Source organism: Platalea leucorodia, assembly GCF_965183815.1.
Source record: "Platalea leucorodia genome assembly, chromosome: 6".
NCBI lineage: Eukaryota > Metazoa > Chordata > Aves > Pelecaniformes > Threskiornithidae > Platalea > Platalea leucorodia.
Window position 1 is genome coordinate 53365442 of NC_138828.1, and position 20653 is coordinate 53386094.

At 37.3% G+C, this 20653-nt stretch overlaps 1 protein-coding gene across 2 annotated transcripts; it reads right to left on the reverse strand.

Annotated features, from left to right (window-relative positions):
* Positions 1–408: 408 nt before the first annotated feature.
* On the reverse strand, positions 409–17544 carry SLC7A2 (solute carrier family 7 member 2; the record flags this gene model as incomplete). Of its 2 annotated transcripts, none has more annotated exons than XM_082314776.1 (11): positions 409–596; positions 1196–1304; positions 2267–2433; positions 2745–2950; positions 4172–4274; positions 7483–7619; positions 10708–10930; positions 11597–11733; positions 12299–12464; positions 15762–15917; positions 17169–17544. In XM_082314776.1, 11 exons carry the CDS (start codon positions 17542–17544, stop codon positions 409–411), a joined length of 1968 nt encoding a protein of 655 aa, XP_082170902.1. The 2 variants fall into 2 exon arrangements, with proteins under 2 accessions (XP_082170902.1, XP_082170901.1); XM_082314775.1 differs by lacking the exon at positions 7483–7619 and adding an exon at positions 8028–8167.
* Positions 17545–20653: the final 3109 nt, after the last annotated feature.

Genomic DNA, 20653 nt, shown 5'->3' on the forward strand with positions numbered 1-20653 from the left:
TACTTCTGTAGAAAGAAGAAAGCTATTACATTGTGACCAAAACACGTAACAGAGATAAGGGGAAGGCACAGAAGGCACTTGTGTTCACAATGTAGTGTCAAATATTCAGAACTTCTTGCAGGCAGTTCTAAAATTCTTCATATTTTGTGATTGCCAGTGATTTTGGATGAAAGTTCAAACAATGCATCCAAATTTTTGCTTGCCAAAATTTGTTTGGTTTTTAGTTTAAATATTAATCTCCATGCTGTCAGTTCTGAAATGATGAAGATGGATTAGCAGCTTGTCCAAAATATCACCCAGGCCTTGTAGTAAACACTTTCAAGAGGCACAATGTTGGCAGAAAGCTTTTGAAATTTCAGTTCACAAGTAAAATGTCAAAGGTTTAAAAGACTGGTATGTTTGCATAGATTAACATTCACTTGTCCTCTCATGTGCAAGAAACTGATCACTTTCATTTGCATTTTCAGGTTCATCTACTTCTTCCACAGGGTTCTTTTCTTGCAACCCACTATTTTCTGAACAAGAATCATCATCTCCGTTGCTACGATGACCTTCAACACTATGTCTGATGCCATAAGCAAAGTAAATGAGGAAGCCTTCCAAAAGGGAAAGAACAAAAGTTAATAGGGTTTTCAGGCAAGTAGTGCATTAAAAAGTAGTTGGTTATTACTCTCTGGCTGAACATATTTTCCAAACCAAGTTTCTTCTTCAGGTATCTGAAGCATGAGCTCATGCTTCAGATGTTCCCTGTTTCTATGGAAATTCCAGTGCATCATTTTTGCGTAATTAAATGCTCTAATAGGTGATAGAAACTACTGGCTCTAATTTATGTCTAGATGGAATTAATACAATTTTCCATATCTTAAAGGAGAATGACTGATATACCGGGAAGAAACCTGTTACAAAAGGTCTCTGCACAATTTTAGCTATACTTATTAGGAAAAAATATTGTGGCTTATTGGAATTAGTTCTATAACTTTGATTCTTCCTATTACCTCAAAACTGTATTTACAGTTTTGACTGCACACAAATACCCCTTCTGAGGCATGCTCTTGTTTTGATCAGGGATATCAGCTGACTTTTATTAAAACACGGAATTTTTTTTCACATATTTAAGGGAAGAGAATCAAATGTGTTAAGATGGGATTCATGAGTCCTAACGTAAGAGGTGACTGAAATGAACAAAAGTACCTACCAAGTGCCATCCAGAAGCTAAACCTGGTCCAAGTGTCTCCACTTAATTGTACCATCAAGTAAATATTTACCAGGATACTGAATGATGGCAAAAATGGCAATAGTGGAACCTAAAAGGAAATATTTAATATGTTTTTATTACATATCATTTCTTGCGTGTCACACTTCAGTAATACAACACAAACTAGAGGTGATACATCTAATCACTAAAAAAGAATTTTTTTTTTATTGGAATATAGTGAAATTTTCTTTTTCACTCAGTTTAACCACCAGTTTCTACATATCTTAAACTTCAAAAATATATTATGTTTAATATATATTCTCTAAGGCTGTGTAGAAAAACAGTTTATGCTGAACATATACTAATGAGTTACTGTATCTACAGCTGAAAAATATTATATATTTTTATATATCCCTTCTTTCTGAAATGCCCACCCAATTCCACCAGATTCCTTGAACTTCATCACTATACTTCATTATTTCCATTAAATACTCCATTAAATAACTGATCTTAGAACATAAGTGAAAGCTCAAAATGAAAGGATTATACTCTGGGAGGTACAAACTGTATCGTGGTCCAAAGCATTGCACACAACACAAGTGACTGTACACTAATCAGTTTCTGAATCGTTTTCCAGTTTCTAAGTGCTTAAATTGAGGTCTAAAACTACTTGGGTCTCAGCAAGGTGCATTTTGAGGGTGCGCCTAAAGGAATACCTAGAAAATCTGTGTTGCCAGATACACTAGCTGTCATAGCAGCTGTTCACACCAACATCAGTGGTACAGCTGTTTTCTGCAGCCATGCTCCTATGCATGTCACACGTTCAATCTGTGGGCAATGAAACCCTTTCTCTAGTCCTGAGAAGATCTGGACTGGACTGTACATGCCGATGATTCAGCCGTGAGCGCCCGCTACCCTTACCTTCACCAAAAAACCTGCAATAGTAGCAGTGCAGTAATGAAAGACTGCCTGAAAAAGGACCATCTCTCTCTCTCTCTTTGCCCCTCTCCTACTTGTTAGAATCCGTCCAAACCTCTCATTAGAGAATAACATAGAGAATATGTTATTCACCATAAAGGCCACTTTCTGCTGGTTCTGAGGCTGCCTTTGGATGAGGAGAATGGTAACTATGAAGGACGCCACCAACACAGCAAGAAGGCCAATACTCCAGGGCTCCAAGTTGGCAATGAAATGAATCCCGTAAGTAGTGAGGACACTCAAGCCACAAACCAGGGAAGCTGTGTGAAAAACAAAAAATGATGGAAATGGGAAAGAAGTCACTTAATCTCTGCATTGAAGAGGACATGACTTTTAAGAAGAATGATAGCAGGCCTTCAGTATGAAATGTTATAATGAAAATGTTTAATTAAAGGGAAATATAGTAGACTACAGATTAAATCCATCAAGAAGTATAAAAGCATTCTGCAGAATGACATATTAATTATGACTGAAAGAAGGCGTGTTATCACTGGGGTTTTAATTTTGTCTTTAATAAAATTCCATTATTTATGTTAATGCATTATATGACTTTGGACAGCTGAATACTTACCTAAGAGACCCACTAAAAAGTTAACAGTAGTTGCAGTCTGCTTGGTAGGTAAACTGGATGGATTAATCAGGGCCTGAAGACTGAAGTGATTCTCTTGTATCATATTTATCTGTGATTCGCTTACTGCAGATTCCCTTTCAGATGCAGCCAAAGCTGCTTTTTCTGGAGAAAACTTTGGTTGCTCGTAGGTTAAACTGGGTTGGTACCTATGCATAAAACAAACAGGATAATAAAAAAATTAAGCTTACTTTGGGATTTGAAGCAATATGACTCTAGGAATGTATTTAAATACTACATTCTTTGCAGTAGAGATTTAGAATTTCCCAATTTATAACTGCACTGCAACAGCATATATTATTAGTCACTATCATATATAAACAAACTATGGCAACTCACTTTTTTGCTGGGTTTGTTTGGGGATTTTTGGGGCAGTTTTTTAAGCTATGTGAATGTGCCAATGGGTCAGATAAATGATCAGACTTGTACAAAAAGAGGAGACAGGGTCTGGTGGTCAATGGCAGGGAAAGGGTAGGGGAGCTTCTTTCAGCAGTAGCAAGTTCATTCTGCCTTGCTTCCCGTACTGTAAGAGGCCTACTAACTGGCATGAACTGAAATTTTACATCTGCTTTGTTAGACTTTAAGTGTATTTTTAAAAATACGTACATTAAATAAGTCACTATGGGATAAAACAGTCTTCTCTTTTAAGGTGTAAATTATTGCAATATTGAATTTGACCTGAATTTAAGCTGTTGTACTTTTCAAAGTTAATTACTTAGCCTTAAGTAATAAAGACTTTTTAAGTTAAAAAGAGCAATACATAATAAAGTGAGCTGTAGCTACCAATATATCCATATTATTCTGGAGCTTTACAGAACAGATACCAGAGTTTTACTGACAAGTATTTATAATCTCACTCACTGAGCAAGAATATCTGTACTCTCTTTTAGGGCTACCACATCTTGAAATGCTCGTCTGGCCTTACATTTCTGACTAGGGTAATACAAAGCCATTATTTGAACTTGTTCATCCTGTGAACTACCTAGAACATCTACACCTTTCACATATAGCCCCCACAATGTAATAGGCCTGATGTACACCATAGATTGTATTCATATCAAAATACCATTCATTGAATTTTGGACACAAGCTTACATCTCGTACATTTGGGACTAATGCTTGGACCAAGACATCTGGAAAATAAAAGGTGTCTAGATTTCACACGAAGCTTTGACTTGACTAACTGCTATACTGATACAAGAATATATCAGTGTTTTCTCTGATGGGTCACTGCTTCTTAGTAATTATATGCATACAGCTGATTTTTAAACATTTAGTTATCTAGCAAAAAACATACACTGTAAATGTCACTTCTGTTTATATACTGGCCAACACAACGCACCAGAATGGAAAGGGTGGTTTTGACTCACCTAAGAATGAGGACACAGGTTGCCACAAGTGAATAAGCAAGAAGTGTACCAATAGACATCATATCCACTAAAGCCTTTAGGTCAAACATAAATGCCATTATAGCTTAAAAAAAAACAAAAAAAAAAAAAAAAAAGAAAAGAAAAGAAAAGAAAAGAAAACGCAAGATTTGTATGGGGCTGACATATTAAGAGCTAAGATTTTAAAATCTGCCTGCAGTGTAATTTTACATTGTTTTACTGACAGCAATATAAGTGAAATCATGGCAATCCTTAAAAACACATTTTTGAAGTCATCGCCAACATTCCCAAACCCAGTTCCCTACAGCTGGGAATCTCATTCATATAGGTATGCATTGATGAGCTTACGGTCATGCTGCATAATCAAGCGATTCATATTGGACTTACTTGGACATAAGTATTGCACATATGGCTTGTTGAATTTGGGCCACATTAAAAATACATTTTTATAGAATAAGGTTCAGATCCTGCAACAGAATCTCACCAAAGCTGAGAGGATGGCTCCCACAGCAAAAGTGGGGAACAAGGATCTGACCCAGTAAGTCACCGCTATGTAAAATTTCTGCAGAGCTGAGAAAGAGCCCTATGGAAAGAGAACTTTCAGGAGTTGTCTCGAATAAAATAGTTTTGTGGGGTTTTTAAATTGATTATCTTACTAAAAAAAAGTTAAGTTCAAGTGGCCTTCAAGAAAGGCCAGCAAAATCTCACAAGAATTAATAATCTTAAGACCACTGAAATCAGAGGCAGAAACTTCCATGATACTGAGAGTAATTATGGCAGTCTTTGTGTTTATAAAAGCTAGTGCCACATTCTTTTGGAGATTCTGGAACGTCTTTTTTTGTCTATGCTGTTTGCATACAGACACACATAGCTCATAAAGAAATTAGCACAAGCCATCACTAAATGAGAGGCTAATGCTAATTGATTTGAACTATATGTGGTCAAAGAACCTCTTAAAATATTTGTATTTTATTAACAGTATCGAGATGCAGAAAGAATCTAACAATACTTAATCTTTTGAATCACCAGTAATCTCAACATCAAAAGAAACTATTAAACATAGCCTTTATATGTATATGCACACACAATTTTTTCTATATTCAGAAATACTTATATGTAATATTTGTTATGTGTTTGTTAATATAATTGTAGACAGCTGTATAAGTGCACAAACACACACACACACACACATTCCCCTGGTTTTTGATCCTGAATGAGAAAGCAAAATGTGATTTTCTGAAAACAAGACTGCTGTGTTACAGAAGTTTTATTTCATCTGCATGTCTCCTTTTCCAATGAAGGAAGGAAGACCATCCTCTTTTCTTTAATGACGGTGGATGTTCCTAAATCTAATAAGTCATTTACGGAGTAGATTTCTGAATACCTCACTGCTTTGCATGCTCAAAAGAGCATAGGTAAGCAAAGCTGAGGGAGAGCAAAACCTACTATAACCTCATGTACAGTAGCTATATTTATTTTTTAATCCTAGCTTCAAAAGGCTACTTTGTATCCCAGAATGTTCTGTTACATTAGAACCAAACTGAAAAATGCCTGGAAGTTTCTGACTAAGAGGAAAAAAGACACAGTATCGCTTTTCCACCTCTCTTAATTCTACTCCAATTGTAAGAAACAAAGGTAGATAAATTTATGGTGAAGAAACCTTGGACTGACACCAAAATATTTTGCTATGTGGAGAGTTTCACAATCACAGTTACCACATGTGAAAAGGTAAGCCACAGTAATAACGTGACAATAGCCTCAGCTGTAGGCTTGACCTGGTAACTTTAATTAAGAGGCCAAACATCTAATCTCCTTAACATTTCTTAAAGCCATGAAACTATCCATGCTACGAATGAATAGAAAAGTCAGATAACAAACTGTTGCATACATCTGTAACTATTCTGGCAAAACTATTTATGACCACAAGTTACCAAATACACATCTTTTTAAAAATAGAAGAAGAAATTACTCCTTCTCCAGCAGTAGATAAAGCTGTCTTCAGGTGAGTTGCTGACACACCAAATTCCCCAAACTGTCTAAAAGCAGCCCAAGTGAGGGCTGCTGCATAGCTATAGTCAGGGCTGCATAACTATATCAATCAGTTTACCAGCTGGGTAATACGGTTTTCTTTCTCCTCATCATGAGTGTGATTTCAGAGAAGGACGTTCATTTCATCCCACATAACTGAGCTTCCAAATATATTACAGGGGAATATGTCGATATTATAAATTCAAATAAATAAAGTCAAAACAATAGAAGTAATTCTAAGCAATTTATTTGTTCTCTGACCAAAGAAAAGGGAACTGATAAGAATGCTTCATGTGGGAACTATCCAGACAATGACTGTGCCTTCCCACATTACTGCCAAGTACACGGCACGAGCAGTTCCATTCTGGTGGCATCCGAGGATGACCCTGACTGTAAATAATAATATTTTAGTCTCAGTTCTGAACCTCTTATTTGATATCAATTTTAGCAGGGTTGCTAAATGTTATAAGGCATGTATTTCATATTTGAATTACTTTTAAGACTTATTTATTTGTGTTTGAGTTAAATACTTCTAGAGCTTCCAGTTTTCCTGGGTAATTAGACATCCCACTGAAATGACAATGGAATTTGGGCACAGCTACGTGTACCTCTGCAAGAAGTATGGACAAAAGTGAAACAGTTCTTAAAAATTTCTCTTTGTGAGACATTAAGAGTTGGCAACAGCTCCGAAAATGCTGCTTTGCTAAAATATATGTGGGCATGTATGTTCATACACACATAACCCCCCAACACACATACATACCCCTCAACCACAATTTGGTAACCCTATACAAAAACAGAATCCTTTCTGTTTAGAAGAAAATTTTAAAATCTTTGTATTTTACACAAAAGTTGATCCTGCTGCAAATGTAGAGTTTTTTTCTCATGTCTCATAATAAAAAATGTGACAGTTATTTCCCCCCTTACAGATGTGATAAATAAATAGGTGTACATGAGACAAGGAAAGCCCATAAGTAGAGCATCAGCCTAAGGGACCCGGATTAAGTAACAAGCTTATTCACAATACAAGAGGCCAATATTAAAAAAAAAATAATCGTTTTTAATTCTGTGACATTAAGGACAACACCACCACCATGATTAGCATGATCTGGAGTTCTTACACCCTTTGATTACTCGGTAATTTTGTTCCCATTGTACATGCAAGGGAAGTTAACAAGCAGCCCTTTTCAAAAATATAAAGTACCATGCACGTGCATAGAGTGTTTAAATCTCAGTTTTAAGTAACACGGGCTTTGAGAGCTTACCAGAGATGACCCCTGCTGTCAAGGTGGCATAAACTGGTGCCTGCCTCTTACTCACTTTGGCAAGAAAACTAAAGAGTAAACCATCGCGTGCCATGGCAAACAGAATTCGGGGCAAAGGGAACATAGAGCCGAGAAGACTAGAACAGAAAAATGTATAGTTCAAATACAGGTTATTAAAAGCACAATGCTTTACTGGTAAACCCAACTACACAAAAAGAAAGCTTGGAAGAGTTAATGGGTTTAGGTTTAGTTTTGGTTTAGGCTCTGTGTTGCTGCTCTTCGGTTTTTGTTTGGTTGACTGATGTTCTTGGTTTTGGGTTGTTGTTTATTTTGAACCTAGGCTTTGAAAGCACTTGAGATTAACCAACAAATACAAAATCTGTAGTAGAGAAAAGTTTTACTGGTAGCCTACTTCACCTGGCAACAATCAGATTTGATCATTTCAGTTCAAAGCAAATCAAAGCTGCACAAGAGTGGTTTATTTCCATCTATGCAATGTGTTTAGCAGTGCACCTTTCTTTACAAGGATCAACTCTTAGTCTCACCTGCTACTGCACCAGACGATAGAGTAGCAACTAGTGGGGTCTTCGTTTTGGAACTGATTTGAGCTAGACATTTGAAAAGCAACCCATCCTTCGCCATAGCATAGATTACACGTGGCATTGGGAAAATGGATCCAAGAAGACTGAGTAAAAAGCAAACACATGCAACATGGCAAACACAGTTCATGCAGAGTTGTATCATGGACAAGATAAACAATGTTAATTAATGGCATGTATAGAAACAAAATTTATGATTGTAAGACAAAACCAGAAAGCCCCATAGCCCAAGATACTACAGATCAGACACAAATAGAAATTTCTTTTTCCCTGTGAAGTTGATTGCTTTTTTTTTTTTTTAATTAATTTAGGTAATGGAATTGCTTCATCAGAGAGAATTCAGATTAGCAAAATAACTCTTGCCATCACTGTAGTTCTTGGGTATTAGTGGACCAGGAACACGTTCCAGGTCACACTAACTATGCAATTAAGCTTTAGTATTCCTGGAGAAAGTCTGTCAGTCAGCAGCAGCAAATTAATAAGCATTAGCAGCATCTCTTACACTCTACATTTCCATGTGAGGCTGCTGATTAACAGTAATTCAAAGTAAGCACCATACAGTTATTCTTGGGCACATTATTTCTTTCGATTAAAGCACCTTTAGCCAAGCTTCATTAAGATTGTTTCTTTTTTTTGGAAGAAGTAAAGCTAATTAATTTAGATTTGTTATTAGCAGAACACAGAAAGCTTTTAAACTGTTGATAAATCGAAGCTCTTTTTAAACATGTTTCTTAAATTAGGTGGTTTCTTTCCCTCAAAGTGAAATAATTGTAATTAAGAAAACCAAAAACATTGAAAGGACAAAAGGCAAAATCATAGCCAGTATAACCTCTGCAGCAAGCACACTAGTTTTTAACCAGGTGAACGGTTGCCTTTCTTACTTTAGGGAATCGACTATATCACTTACAGAAGGAACAGCTTTTACATACCACAGATGCTAAGTACCTCCAGTAATGCTCATGAGACACAAGCGTTAAGGCAGACACACGAGATAAGTTTCATTGCACATGAACTGGTTTTGATGTATGAATGTCCCTTCCAAAAACAAATGTTTCCTAAATCAGAGTGACAATTGATTTTTCAAATAAGGATACTGTTGAAATCCACTGCCAAATTTTTTCCTGTTGTGGCTTTGTAAAATTTATTTATCCTACCCCCAACATTCACGTAAATAACAGAAATATTAACAAACATCTTTACCCTGAGGAAACAAGTTCACGACATATCATAGTAAGAGGTAACTATATGGACCAAAAGCAATGATCCCAACTTTTTTTCTTAATTATGCCTCTATACTGAGGAATATGAAATACAATTTCCTTTGTTTTGTTCTAAATTGACATCAGTCAACAGACTGAAAGATTAACCTCTCCATACGAGTAAATATAATTCCTCAGAATACACTGGAATAAGAGACCACCAGTTCAAATTTCTGAAAAAGTGTTTTATCATCTCAGTTCATTTTGTTTTCCAGTATTAATTTCCTTAAGCTAGTTTCTGCTTATTTATCACTTCAACTATTTATCAATATAGAGGAAAAAATCAGTAAAACCCTCCAAAATGAGGGGACCATGACAACTAGATAGAAAATAACTATAATCTCAGAATGAACTGCATAACTATGCCATTCCTCAGTCAGCCCTACAATTCTTTTACCATCATTCTGGAACTATTTCCATTTTCTATCCCCTTCTACATCAAAATATTCCTTTCCTTTAAATCACTGTCCACAGTCAGCATGCTCGTCATCTTCAGGCTAATGCTTACAGGGTTATCGCAGAGCACTGTTAGCATTAGTGCTTAAACAGGCATGTCGTTTTCCTTTGTGGAAAGGCAGCCAGTATTCTTACCAATGAAGCTTACGTAAATGACTTCTTACCTACATAAACTCATGTAGAAGATTGGCATCAGTATTTTTCAATCCCTAAATTCAAGTATCAAGCAATGTTCTATTCTATGAAAGTGTTGATTCCACGTTACAATTGGGGTGTAATATATATGAACACATACTAATATATCTCATGCCCTCCCTGATCTTTTTAATCAAAATAACACGTTAAGGTTACATCCACAGTTTCACAGAGAAGAATGAATTATCGTATTTTCACAGCTATAATCTACATCTCAAATACCCATACAGAAACCACAGGAAGGGATGATGCCAGAAGACAGAATGGCTACTGGAGGAAAACAGAGACAGGCAACGAAGATGAGGAGGGGAGCTAATTAATCATCTCTTCAATTTTGCCTGCAAATACACAGAGCCCATAAAGCTGCCGAGTCACTAGGAGTGGACAACAAGAAAGAACAAGATGGGTGAGGTTTATTTTATCAGTTAATGAAGATCAATTGCAGGTCACATGTCCAAAAATACATATTTTAATAAAGAACTTCTGGGTAAGAAGCCAAAGAGGTAGAGTTCAATAACAGTACAGTTTAAAAAAGGAACTTAAATTAATCCACCTACTGTGAACAAGACCTGCTTAAGTCTAAAACATGCTTATAATACCTGTTGCTAATCCTTTGCATGAACGGAGCCTTCAAAATGAACACATGAACATATATTTAAATGTCATATATTATCCATCAGCTTTTCCCAATAAAATTAGTATTTCAATGTCTTTACCTTGTGGACAAAGCACAGAGGGATCCCACGGCTACAACATATTTTGCAGGACCCCATCCAACATATTCAAATGCTACTGGCAGAGGACTTTTCTCATCTAGTAGATAGTATGGCATCATAAGTGTCAGTGCAGCTGAAACCCCAAAATAGGCCATGAAGCAGACAAGCAGGGATGCCACAATTCCTATGGGTATGGCTTTCTGAGGATTCTTGACCTCTTCTCCTGAAAAAAGGAAAAAAAAAACGCCCCACCAAAAATTCTTACTCATTTCCACCTTCACCTTTAAAAGATAACATCAAAAACAAATCATTTGTTAATCTAAGCCACGGGAATCATATTTGTAATAGAAGTTTTAAAAATCTGTATAAAATAAGCTTAGTGACACAGAACAAAACTCAGTATTTTCTTGCCAGAAACAGCATTAAAAAATAGAGGTAAACTAAAGGACATAAAATACATTCTATATTTAGAGTACTCAAAGTCCATCATTTCTAGTTATATACCTATAATTTATAAGTTCAATGTACTCATTCCCTATCAGCCATATACAAGCCAGCCTTTAGGAGAGATACCTCACCTCAGAAAATTGTAAAAGTGAGCAGATGATTAACATGATTTGGGCAGAAAAAATGGTATACTAAGCACTCCCCAGACTTAGAAGGCAACAATTAATTTCTTTAGAACAGGAATAAAATAAGTAAAATCTCCTCCTTCCTCCCAAAACGATAGCCACATTCAGGAATGAACCCAGACTCATTCTGCATGGACTGAAAGACGTTTAGGAGAAAGCAAAGAACAAACAGTAAACAGATTATGTTGTTTGTGGGGTTATTTTTTACAAAAAAAGCATGTTATACATATACACACACACATATGTAAATACTATACCAGTTGTTGCAATGCAGTCAAATCCAACAAAAGCATAAAAACAGGTTGCAGCACCAGCCAATGTTCCTGTGAAACCATATGGCATAAAGCCACCACTCCCATATATACTTGTCACATTCTCATAGGATGAGTCATTCCTATAAAGAACAAAAATACAGCAGAAAAATAACTTATTTTTTTATGATTGGTAGGACAAAAACATGCATCCTTCTCCCCTACCACTCTGGAAAAACATGTTAAAATGCCCTCGTCAAAACAGAGTTCTGCTTTACAAAACTGCACGAGAAGACATTTTTATGTCAAAGCTTGTGAAAAAGAGAAAAATAGCAGTAAATGAAAGAATATCTGAATCGGGTAACTATCATCTTACTCACTTTGCAGTTCGTGGCAAAACATATTAAAATGCTAATGGTGTAGGCAACTCTTGCTGTCATATTCACATACTGCAGTTAATACATGACTTAAGGACAAGAAGCCAGTAACCTCTCAAATGGCTATGGACAAGAGTATTGAAATAAGATAGTTTTTTTAAGGAAACTACAAACAAGAAAATAAAAAAAAATAATTTAATGGAATAAAAAGTTTGTCGTTCCCAGTGACAGAGCTATCAGTTGATACATTACCTGCAATACCACAAAAGTAAGTATAAAAGAAAATTGCTTGAAATATGAGCAAGTAAATTGATTAAAAAAATAAAATTACTCTATTATTGCAGTAAGGTTTAGGAGATATTCTTCACTTATTTTCCAGTTGTCAGTATCTCCTTTCACAAAACCAGAAATCATAACGAAGAGTAGGACCAAGATGTTGATAGCAGTGAAAATTTTATTCACCCATGCAGATTCTTTCACTCCAAAAGATAAAAGACCTAAAAAATAAAAATATTTTATAGATGTGAATGGTCCCTTAAACAAATAAAATGGCATTTTAAAGAAGATATACATGCAAGTACTGTGAATAGTACTAAAAACCAACAGTATATTTTATACTTCTAAAAAGGGGTGCTTTTAAAAAGCACAAATTTACTAGACTCTCTGACAGCATGGCGATAGGCAAGTGTATCGGAAATGACAAAACAGAAAGTTCTTTAATTGTATTCTTGAAGTATTTAAAAGTACTTTGAGCAATTATTACTTTTCTGAGATTCCAATTCATATATCTTATGCGATAGAGCAAAAATAGGTACAAGAATTCTATACTTAGTAAAAACAGATTGGTTGAATCTATTCCTTACAGAACAATTACTCATTAGATTAATAAAATAATCAAAATTATTAGATTAATAATGTAATCTGTTCACTCATAAGTTTTTCAGGGCATATCCATCACAGAGTATGAGTCTCATTTCCTAGCTCATTAATAAAACCTTTAAAAGAAATGCATGCCTCCTGTTCATAAGCACTCGTTCATAGAGATTCTAGAAAAAAGTCTGGTACAAAATACACATGCCTTAGGTTGCAGAGTAGTGCATTTAAATAATCTGAAAGTTATTCCATCAGGATCCTACTGTGTCATTAGATTTGTAACAACTGTAAGTGTGCTAACAGTTTAATGGAAGAGCAGGCAGTGAGCAGATCAGGGAAAATTAAATACATTGGGAAAGCCTCCACAGGTTCTTTTGCACTCTAAGCATTTCCACTAATATCACATACATGCTTTCCCTCATTATTTAGAGATTAAGGCTGAAAATTTTAAGCCTCTCAAGAAAATGTCTAAAAAGTTTCTGACTCTGCTAATGAGACATTTGCTATCTTATCATAACACAGAAGTTATATGAGCTGCTCAAGTTTTCTTCACCAATGGCATTTTTATTGGAAATAGGTGTATGCTTTCTTTAGCTTAGTTTTTTCCACGAAGGCACTGTCTCAATCAGCCTAATGCAGTATGAAACATAGTATGTACATTTTATTAAGTCCTTTCTGTAAGGAAAAAAAAACACCAAGCCAGATTTCTGTAGACTTTCCCTTGTACTTAGCACATAACATTTTCTATAAAACATCATCTGTACTCCTATGATTCAGCTTTGCGCAGCTCAGCATCCAATTACTCAGCCTACACAGCCCCGAGCCATCCCCACTGCTCCTCCTCTCATCAGCGGTGAATGCCACCCAGTTAATTCACTGGTGGTTTGGCTGCTTACCACAGAGACCTGGAGAGGTAATTTGCAGCACAAGCACAAGAGAAGTGAAGAAGGAACGATGGTGAGGATGAAAAGACAGGACACAAATGCAAACTCGGGAGTAGTGGAGAACCACAGAAGAAACATTTCCGCTTCTATAAAGAATCTCTGCTACTGGTGTTAGGAAGCAGCAATGGCAATGGAGAAAACGGATATAAGATGGCAGCATCTACACTAGCATTTTATAGTTTGGTTTGTGGAGTGCTCTGCTTTTCAAAAAGTTGGGTTTTAACTCCTTTCTTTGGAGGAGGTGAAAATGAAAGGCCCATTCCAGCTATACCAAATCCAACCCCATCACTCCTGAAGACATAAGGGTCTGAACTGGTCCTATAGGCAACTTTGAACCACAAGCATTGCAAGATACTGGACTAAACCTTGTCTAGTAAACTCCCTGTTCTTCCTAAGTGCAGACACAGGGGCCTCAGCACCAACTGTTAATGCTGATAATCCACAAAGTATGTTCTGTTTGCAAGCATGAAATTCTTCTGAATCTCAAGGCATTTCTTTTTAAAACTGCTACAAAATTAATGCATTTAAATAATATTCCACTCTTAAAATTGTACAATTAACTTCCTCAAGATTCCACTTTACTTTTGCTACTTTCTTGTGGCTCACATTAGTGACGATAAGACAACCACCTCAAAAATTTTGGGTAAAATTTCTGTAAGTATGGGTGTTGCGTCAGCTTGGGAATACCTACGCTGCAATGTGACTCACAGTGTAGGTACATCCTAAATCTTTTAAATAATGTAGTTCTCAAACATTTTTCAATTAGGGACTTCAGCATCTTATGTATTTTTTGTTCTCTGCTTTCTTCTAGTAAAACAAAGAAAACCAAAAGAGGCAGAAGGAGGAAATGAGTGGAAGATACAAGCACAGCCATAAATTAAGGCTTACTACTGTAGGAACTCATGTACAGAGACCTAATAAAAGCTTAGGATGCTCTGGCCACTCATTCTAGCATTAGGAGTTGAATGGAAATGTTTTCCCAAGTAGTGAGTCCAAAAAAGCCCCTCGTAGCAGAATAAGACAACAGAAGGTTATACCCATATAACTTATCAGTTTCACTTCCCAGAGAAGAAAAGTTCCTGCTTTTGTTTGATCTAAAAAGAGATGGAACACAACAAATATTTGAGATACAGGTAAGACCTCTGAAATGCTTCTAGTACTGGCTGAAAACAAACTATACACTTTAAAATACACACACTGCTTCCTTCTCTCCTGGTGGCAGTAAGAACGTTGCCTTGTGGAAAGCAACTGTTAAAATGCAAACATGCAAATAAGTTGCAGTATTTTTGAGCTTTCCAATCCCTCAAAAAGCTGGTGTCAATTTTTGTGATTTAAAAACATGATATGTGAGTAAAGACGTAAAAGAAAAAGAGTGGAGTGGAGTACTCATGAAAGGTTTACTCAGGTTTCAAATTGGTCTGTTGGGCCGTGCCAGTACGTTGGAGTGCCCTTTAGCTCAAACAAGTTCTAGGCTAGACAACTCTTTTGAAGACTTCAAAAGGGGGGAAGTTATTTTATACTGAATAAGTTAACAATTTAGAGGGAAAAAAACCCAACCTTACAAATACACACTATGTACACAATATGTGATTTAAGGAGAGCACATCACATTGCCAAACTACAGAGCTTAACCTCAAGGTCCCTCTGAAAGCATTTACCAGTGATAAAGCCATAAAACCCACACAAAACCATATAATTTTCCTGTTATCATCAATCTGTATCATGGGTTTTATAAAAAAGTAATGAAAAGTGATTATTTCATGTCTCAGCTTCAAAAAAAAAGAGGGTACACATGAAAATTTGGTTATATAAATTTAATTCCCAGAGTCATTGTGTCAATATGTACACACACATCTAAACATCTCAGATATTATAAAGGTATTTCTGATAAAACACAAACTACAACTTAGCATTTTTGTCTGTAAGAAACACTCTGACATCACAACCACCATAAATGAAGCCATATATGTGTCTTACCTGATAAAAGCAATATAAGGAATACAGCAAAGAAGTCAGGATACTCTGCTAGCCCAGAGTAATTCATTTTGAAGTAGGTTCCAAAGAAATGACCAATCTGTTTTCCAAGAAGTTCATCAAAGGTGCCACTCCAGGCTCTTGCTACGCTTGATGTACCTTCATAAAATACATGTATGTTTAGGGTTTGGCATGCATACAAGGATACAGTTACTTCTACTGAAAAATAAAACTAAGCATGTCGCTACTTGAGTTTTAAAAAGCAGAGCTTGTGTTAAAATAGTGATTTTTTTTTTTCACCAAGAGATTTTGACATAGATTTTTTCTACATAGTTAAATGATAACATATTTTTCTACAACTAAAATATACAAATTTGTACCTCATTTATTCCCAAAATATTGCAGAAATTATTTCTGTATCATTTATATTTGATGTTATCCTGGAAGACGCTTATTTCTAAAGGTAAAATATGGCATATGTTCAACAACATAAAGCAATGTAAGAAAGCAGTTTAAGAAAGAACACGAAGGAAAGTGTTCACCTGGAAGTAAAGCAAAAAAATCACTAGAAGATGTGTATTGCTGGAGGCAGTATTTAAGACTAATGCTCTCCTCTGGTAAGCGTGTATGTGGCCATGGCTAAATACAACCTTATTTTTACCACTCTCCTATCATGGAATACACTTCAATACAACACTCAGGTGTATTGATTTTGTAGTGATTTGGCTAACAGTCCTGTAGTTAGGTATACATATACAGCTAGGCATGCTTATGCACAATATAATGGATGCTTGGAACGTGTAGCTCTGGAAGAAAACATTTTTGAATCAAAAAACATTGTCTCTGCTAAAGCACTGAAATAGTTATTTGAATATCTGCCATTGATTTTATTCAGATCTGGTCAACTTTGTATTTTATGGGATTATATGCTAGGACACCATTTAATTAACATGAGGTTATAATAACAAGTTAGTATTTAAACTTCATTACTTTCTTGAAGCGAGATACTATATTGATGGAGTTCCTGCAAATGTCTTTGCTGTGTATATTCGGGAAAAAATGTGCTCATTGATTTTACTGAAATTATTCTTGCTGACCAAAGACAGCAAAGAAATCCTGTTTATTCTTGTGCATCATCACTGAACTGTCTGTCACAATTTTCGCACAAGTTATTCAGTCCATGTTGCTGAAGACAGACTGTTTGCAAAACCTTCTTGCAAAAAATCTGTTTACAATGGTGATGCACAGGAGGAAGTAACCTAATCGAATTACCTTGGTTATTTGATCCCAGCAAGAGTAAAAAGCAATAGTAGCTAAGTACAGAGACAGAAAAGAAAGACAGACTGAAATCTGTATCTTATATCTGCTTTCTCAGAAACCCTTGAGACCCGTGTTTGTTCTTAAGCTTACCTATAACATAGGATAAAATGAGATTCCAACCAGTGATAAAAGCCCACAGTTCACCAACAGTTACGTAAGTATACAAATACGCAGAACCAGTCTTGGGAACGCGAGCACCAAACTCAGCGTAGCAGAGACCTGCCATCACAGATGCCAGCGCAGCAATGAGGAAAGAAACAACGATACTAGGTCCAGAATCGGATTTGGCTACTTCTCCAGCAAGCACATAAACACCAGCACCAAGGGTACTTCCTACTCCCAGGGCTATAAGGTCCATCGTCGATAAGCATCGGCACAACTTGGAGTCCTCAAGACTTTCACCACTGACGTTCTTCTTCCGCACCAGACACCGAACAAAGGACAAAGCTGGTCCACAGGGCAACATGGTGGATGTAGAGCTCTGAAATAAAATAAATCATTATAGTACGTAAAAGGTAGAAGGCATATTGGTGAAAAACAACTAAAGAAACATATTTCCATAAATAACTAATCACACCTACCAAATTATATATTTACACTCTTCTATGACATTAAATAAGTTGACATGTGCTTTTTCCCCAGAAAACATATTAGGGATTCAGTATTCATAATTTTATATTTAGCACTCAAAAGTGCTCCCCAAGTACGCTCAGACATGCCACTTCTGTCTTCAGAGAGCATTCTTAAAAAAAAGGTCTCCATTCCCTTTCAAGGAAAGGGAAGTTGATAAAGGATAGCAAATGGAATTGAATAGCTCTGGGTAGTGATGCTTAATGCCCATTAGAAAGGTGATAACTGCCCCAGGACAGCGGAAGGAGGCAAGACAGGCAAGTTTCCAAAGCTCTGCTGCCATTCGGCAGTCCTTGCAGCCCGCCAGACTCCCAGAGGTAAGTATCTGCCCATAGTAGGTAGATGTCATCCACTGAGGAGATTTCACACATCAGCTTCAGAACTAAGATGATGTGCATGTCAGCAGACAGAAGAGATCCATAAGCTCTTCTGAGGGGAATCAACGTTGAACTGTTCAGACAAAATCCTCTGCCGTAGCTCCTGAACTCTTCAGTAAGAGCAGCCTTTTTTTGGGCCTGAGGCTGAGGCACTCCACTCCGCCAAAGGCAGGTTTGTGTATCCTGGGCTGTACTTTGACAAGTATTCCCAAGGCCACTATGTTTTTTTTCCATAATGACACTTCTGAGGCCGTAGCAATTGCTTAGGATGTTATATTAATGTTATATTGAAATATAATGTTATATTAATATACTCATTAGGCTGTAGCCCATGGCGACAGGCAGCAATACTCATGTGACTCCATGCCTTTCCCCTTAGCAATTTCCATGTTGCAGAAACATGGCATTTTTTTTAGGAATTATTTCCCCCACCCCGCAAATGATAGTTCATTTGGTATTTCATTAACAGGAAAAACTACTCTGGCAGATGTTGTTCTCAGAACACTAAACAGTTTCCAAGACTTCTGTTATTCAAACGGCATCTCAGATTGCTCTGCTCCTTTGCAATTTGGGACAAGAAGTCCTGAAGGTTGTAAAGTCATCTATCACAGTGGCCAGGTGGGTGATATTATGGTTTTCTCTGCTGAGAAGGCATCCTTGTGACAAAATAGGAGTTTTTTTTCTGCTTCTGCTTTCTCCGATTCTTGTGGAGAGGACAAGAGGCTGGTTCTTGCTAGCCACAAGCCAGTAAGATGAAACACCTGTTCTGACTCAAACCCACCCTTTCTTCTTTAGCCTTTAAAAACTGGAACACAACAAAAGACAAGGTTCAAGATACAAGCTTTGCTTCTGTACGGAAAAAAACATCTCATACGCATGAGTAACGTATCTTTTTAGGTATATCCATCCCAACATGGACTCGATGAACACACATCCTTTTATACCAATCACTGCAATCCAGAAGGTCTTACACTGTTTCCTGTACTGACTATGCACACACGCACAATAAACAGTGTCTGAACACTGCTTCACAACTGTTGCTGTGTACCAAGTGCAGACCACTACCCCAGTCACGGCCCTCTTTCAGATTTGGCCGAGACATCCCAAGACTCCGGTTCTGATCACTTCATACTCCATAGGAAGGTGCAGCAGGAAGAAAAGTGTCTTCAGAAATCACTGACAACTATAACCTTTTCCTGAGGTGTCCCTTGTAAGACAGACCCTTCAACACATTACCCGCTGCAAGAGAACAACCTGGGCTCTGACTCAGCGCTGACGTGTGCTGACTCACAAGCACAGCTTATCCCAACGCTGCGGCTGAGCACGGATCCCTCTCAAATACTAACCTGCAGAGGCAAAGAAGGTAACAGCTGGGTGTGCCTTTTGGTGGCAGCATTGTCCTAGATAAGCTTACACTGACTGCAACCACACACTCTTAAAAAGGGTCTTATTCCTGCGTCGGCATGATTGGGCAAATCTCACGGTTTCCTTTTCTGTTGATCTTCAGGACAGAGAGGAACATGAAGTAGGGTAAGTGAACATGGAAAGAAATGCTCTCTCCTACTTTTTGACCAGCAGGTCTCGGTATTTTCCCAATTGCTCCTTTTTAGTTCCTCCTTTCCCTATTGCAGCCTAAGGCTGCCTGGTCCTGGCAGACCACTGTGGCCTCTGCTTCCTCTTCGCCTCTGCTGCCATCAGCTCCACCAGCACTGGCCCGGGGCCCTGCTAAACGTCCTGCGCATGAGCACTGGCTCTTCTCTGAGCCCTCCCGGCGAGGCACACTTGACAGCTTGCGAAATGATTTTTTTTTTTTTGTAATATATTGCGTAATCAATCAAGAAGGAAGTGAGCGCTCTTAATGCTGTGGTGTTGACAGAGCTCACAGTGCTTCTGAGGCACCTCTGAGGCACCTGTCCTACATTTCTGAGAGCAGAGGTGGATACCTGCCTGCCTTTGAACAAGAATGTTAGTCATGTAGCCTGAAAGTGCGATCAGTCAGCGTGCGCTGAGTTGTTCATGCAGTTTAAACAGAGTAAAGATTGAATCTTGATCTTATACAGAGTTTGAGCATAGGAAATCAGTGATAAGAAACAAAAAAGGAAAATGTCCTTGCACTCACCAACAGTGTGCAGTTGTTTCTAATTAAGGTGAGGAGCACACCCAACCTGTTGCTTCTCCTATGCATTCAAACCTGTGCTAGGCTCCACTTCGGTGAAGTCTAATTTACAGAGACATTTGTCACAAGCGAACACCTGTGAAGTCCATTTGTCACTGACCTTGGCACGTTCCTTTTGCTGTGTACAACTGAGGTGGCAGCTCTCTGGGTCACTGCACTTCTAAAGTTTTTTGGACTAAGTTTTTCTTTAGCTACAGATTACTCTGTAACACAGAATACACTTCCAACAGTCCTCCGAAGAAGGGAGGCCCCTGTTCAGCTGCCTTAGACTTGATGACCAGTGTTCAGCCCATATTCGAGCCTCCGCCTTCCTTGAACGCATTCCTAGAAAGAATCGCAATGCCGTCCACATTGCAGTTTACAGTTTTATCCCTTCAACCGTATGCAACAAA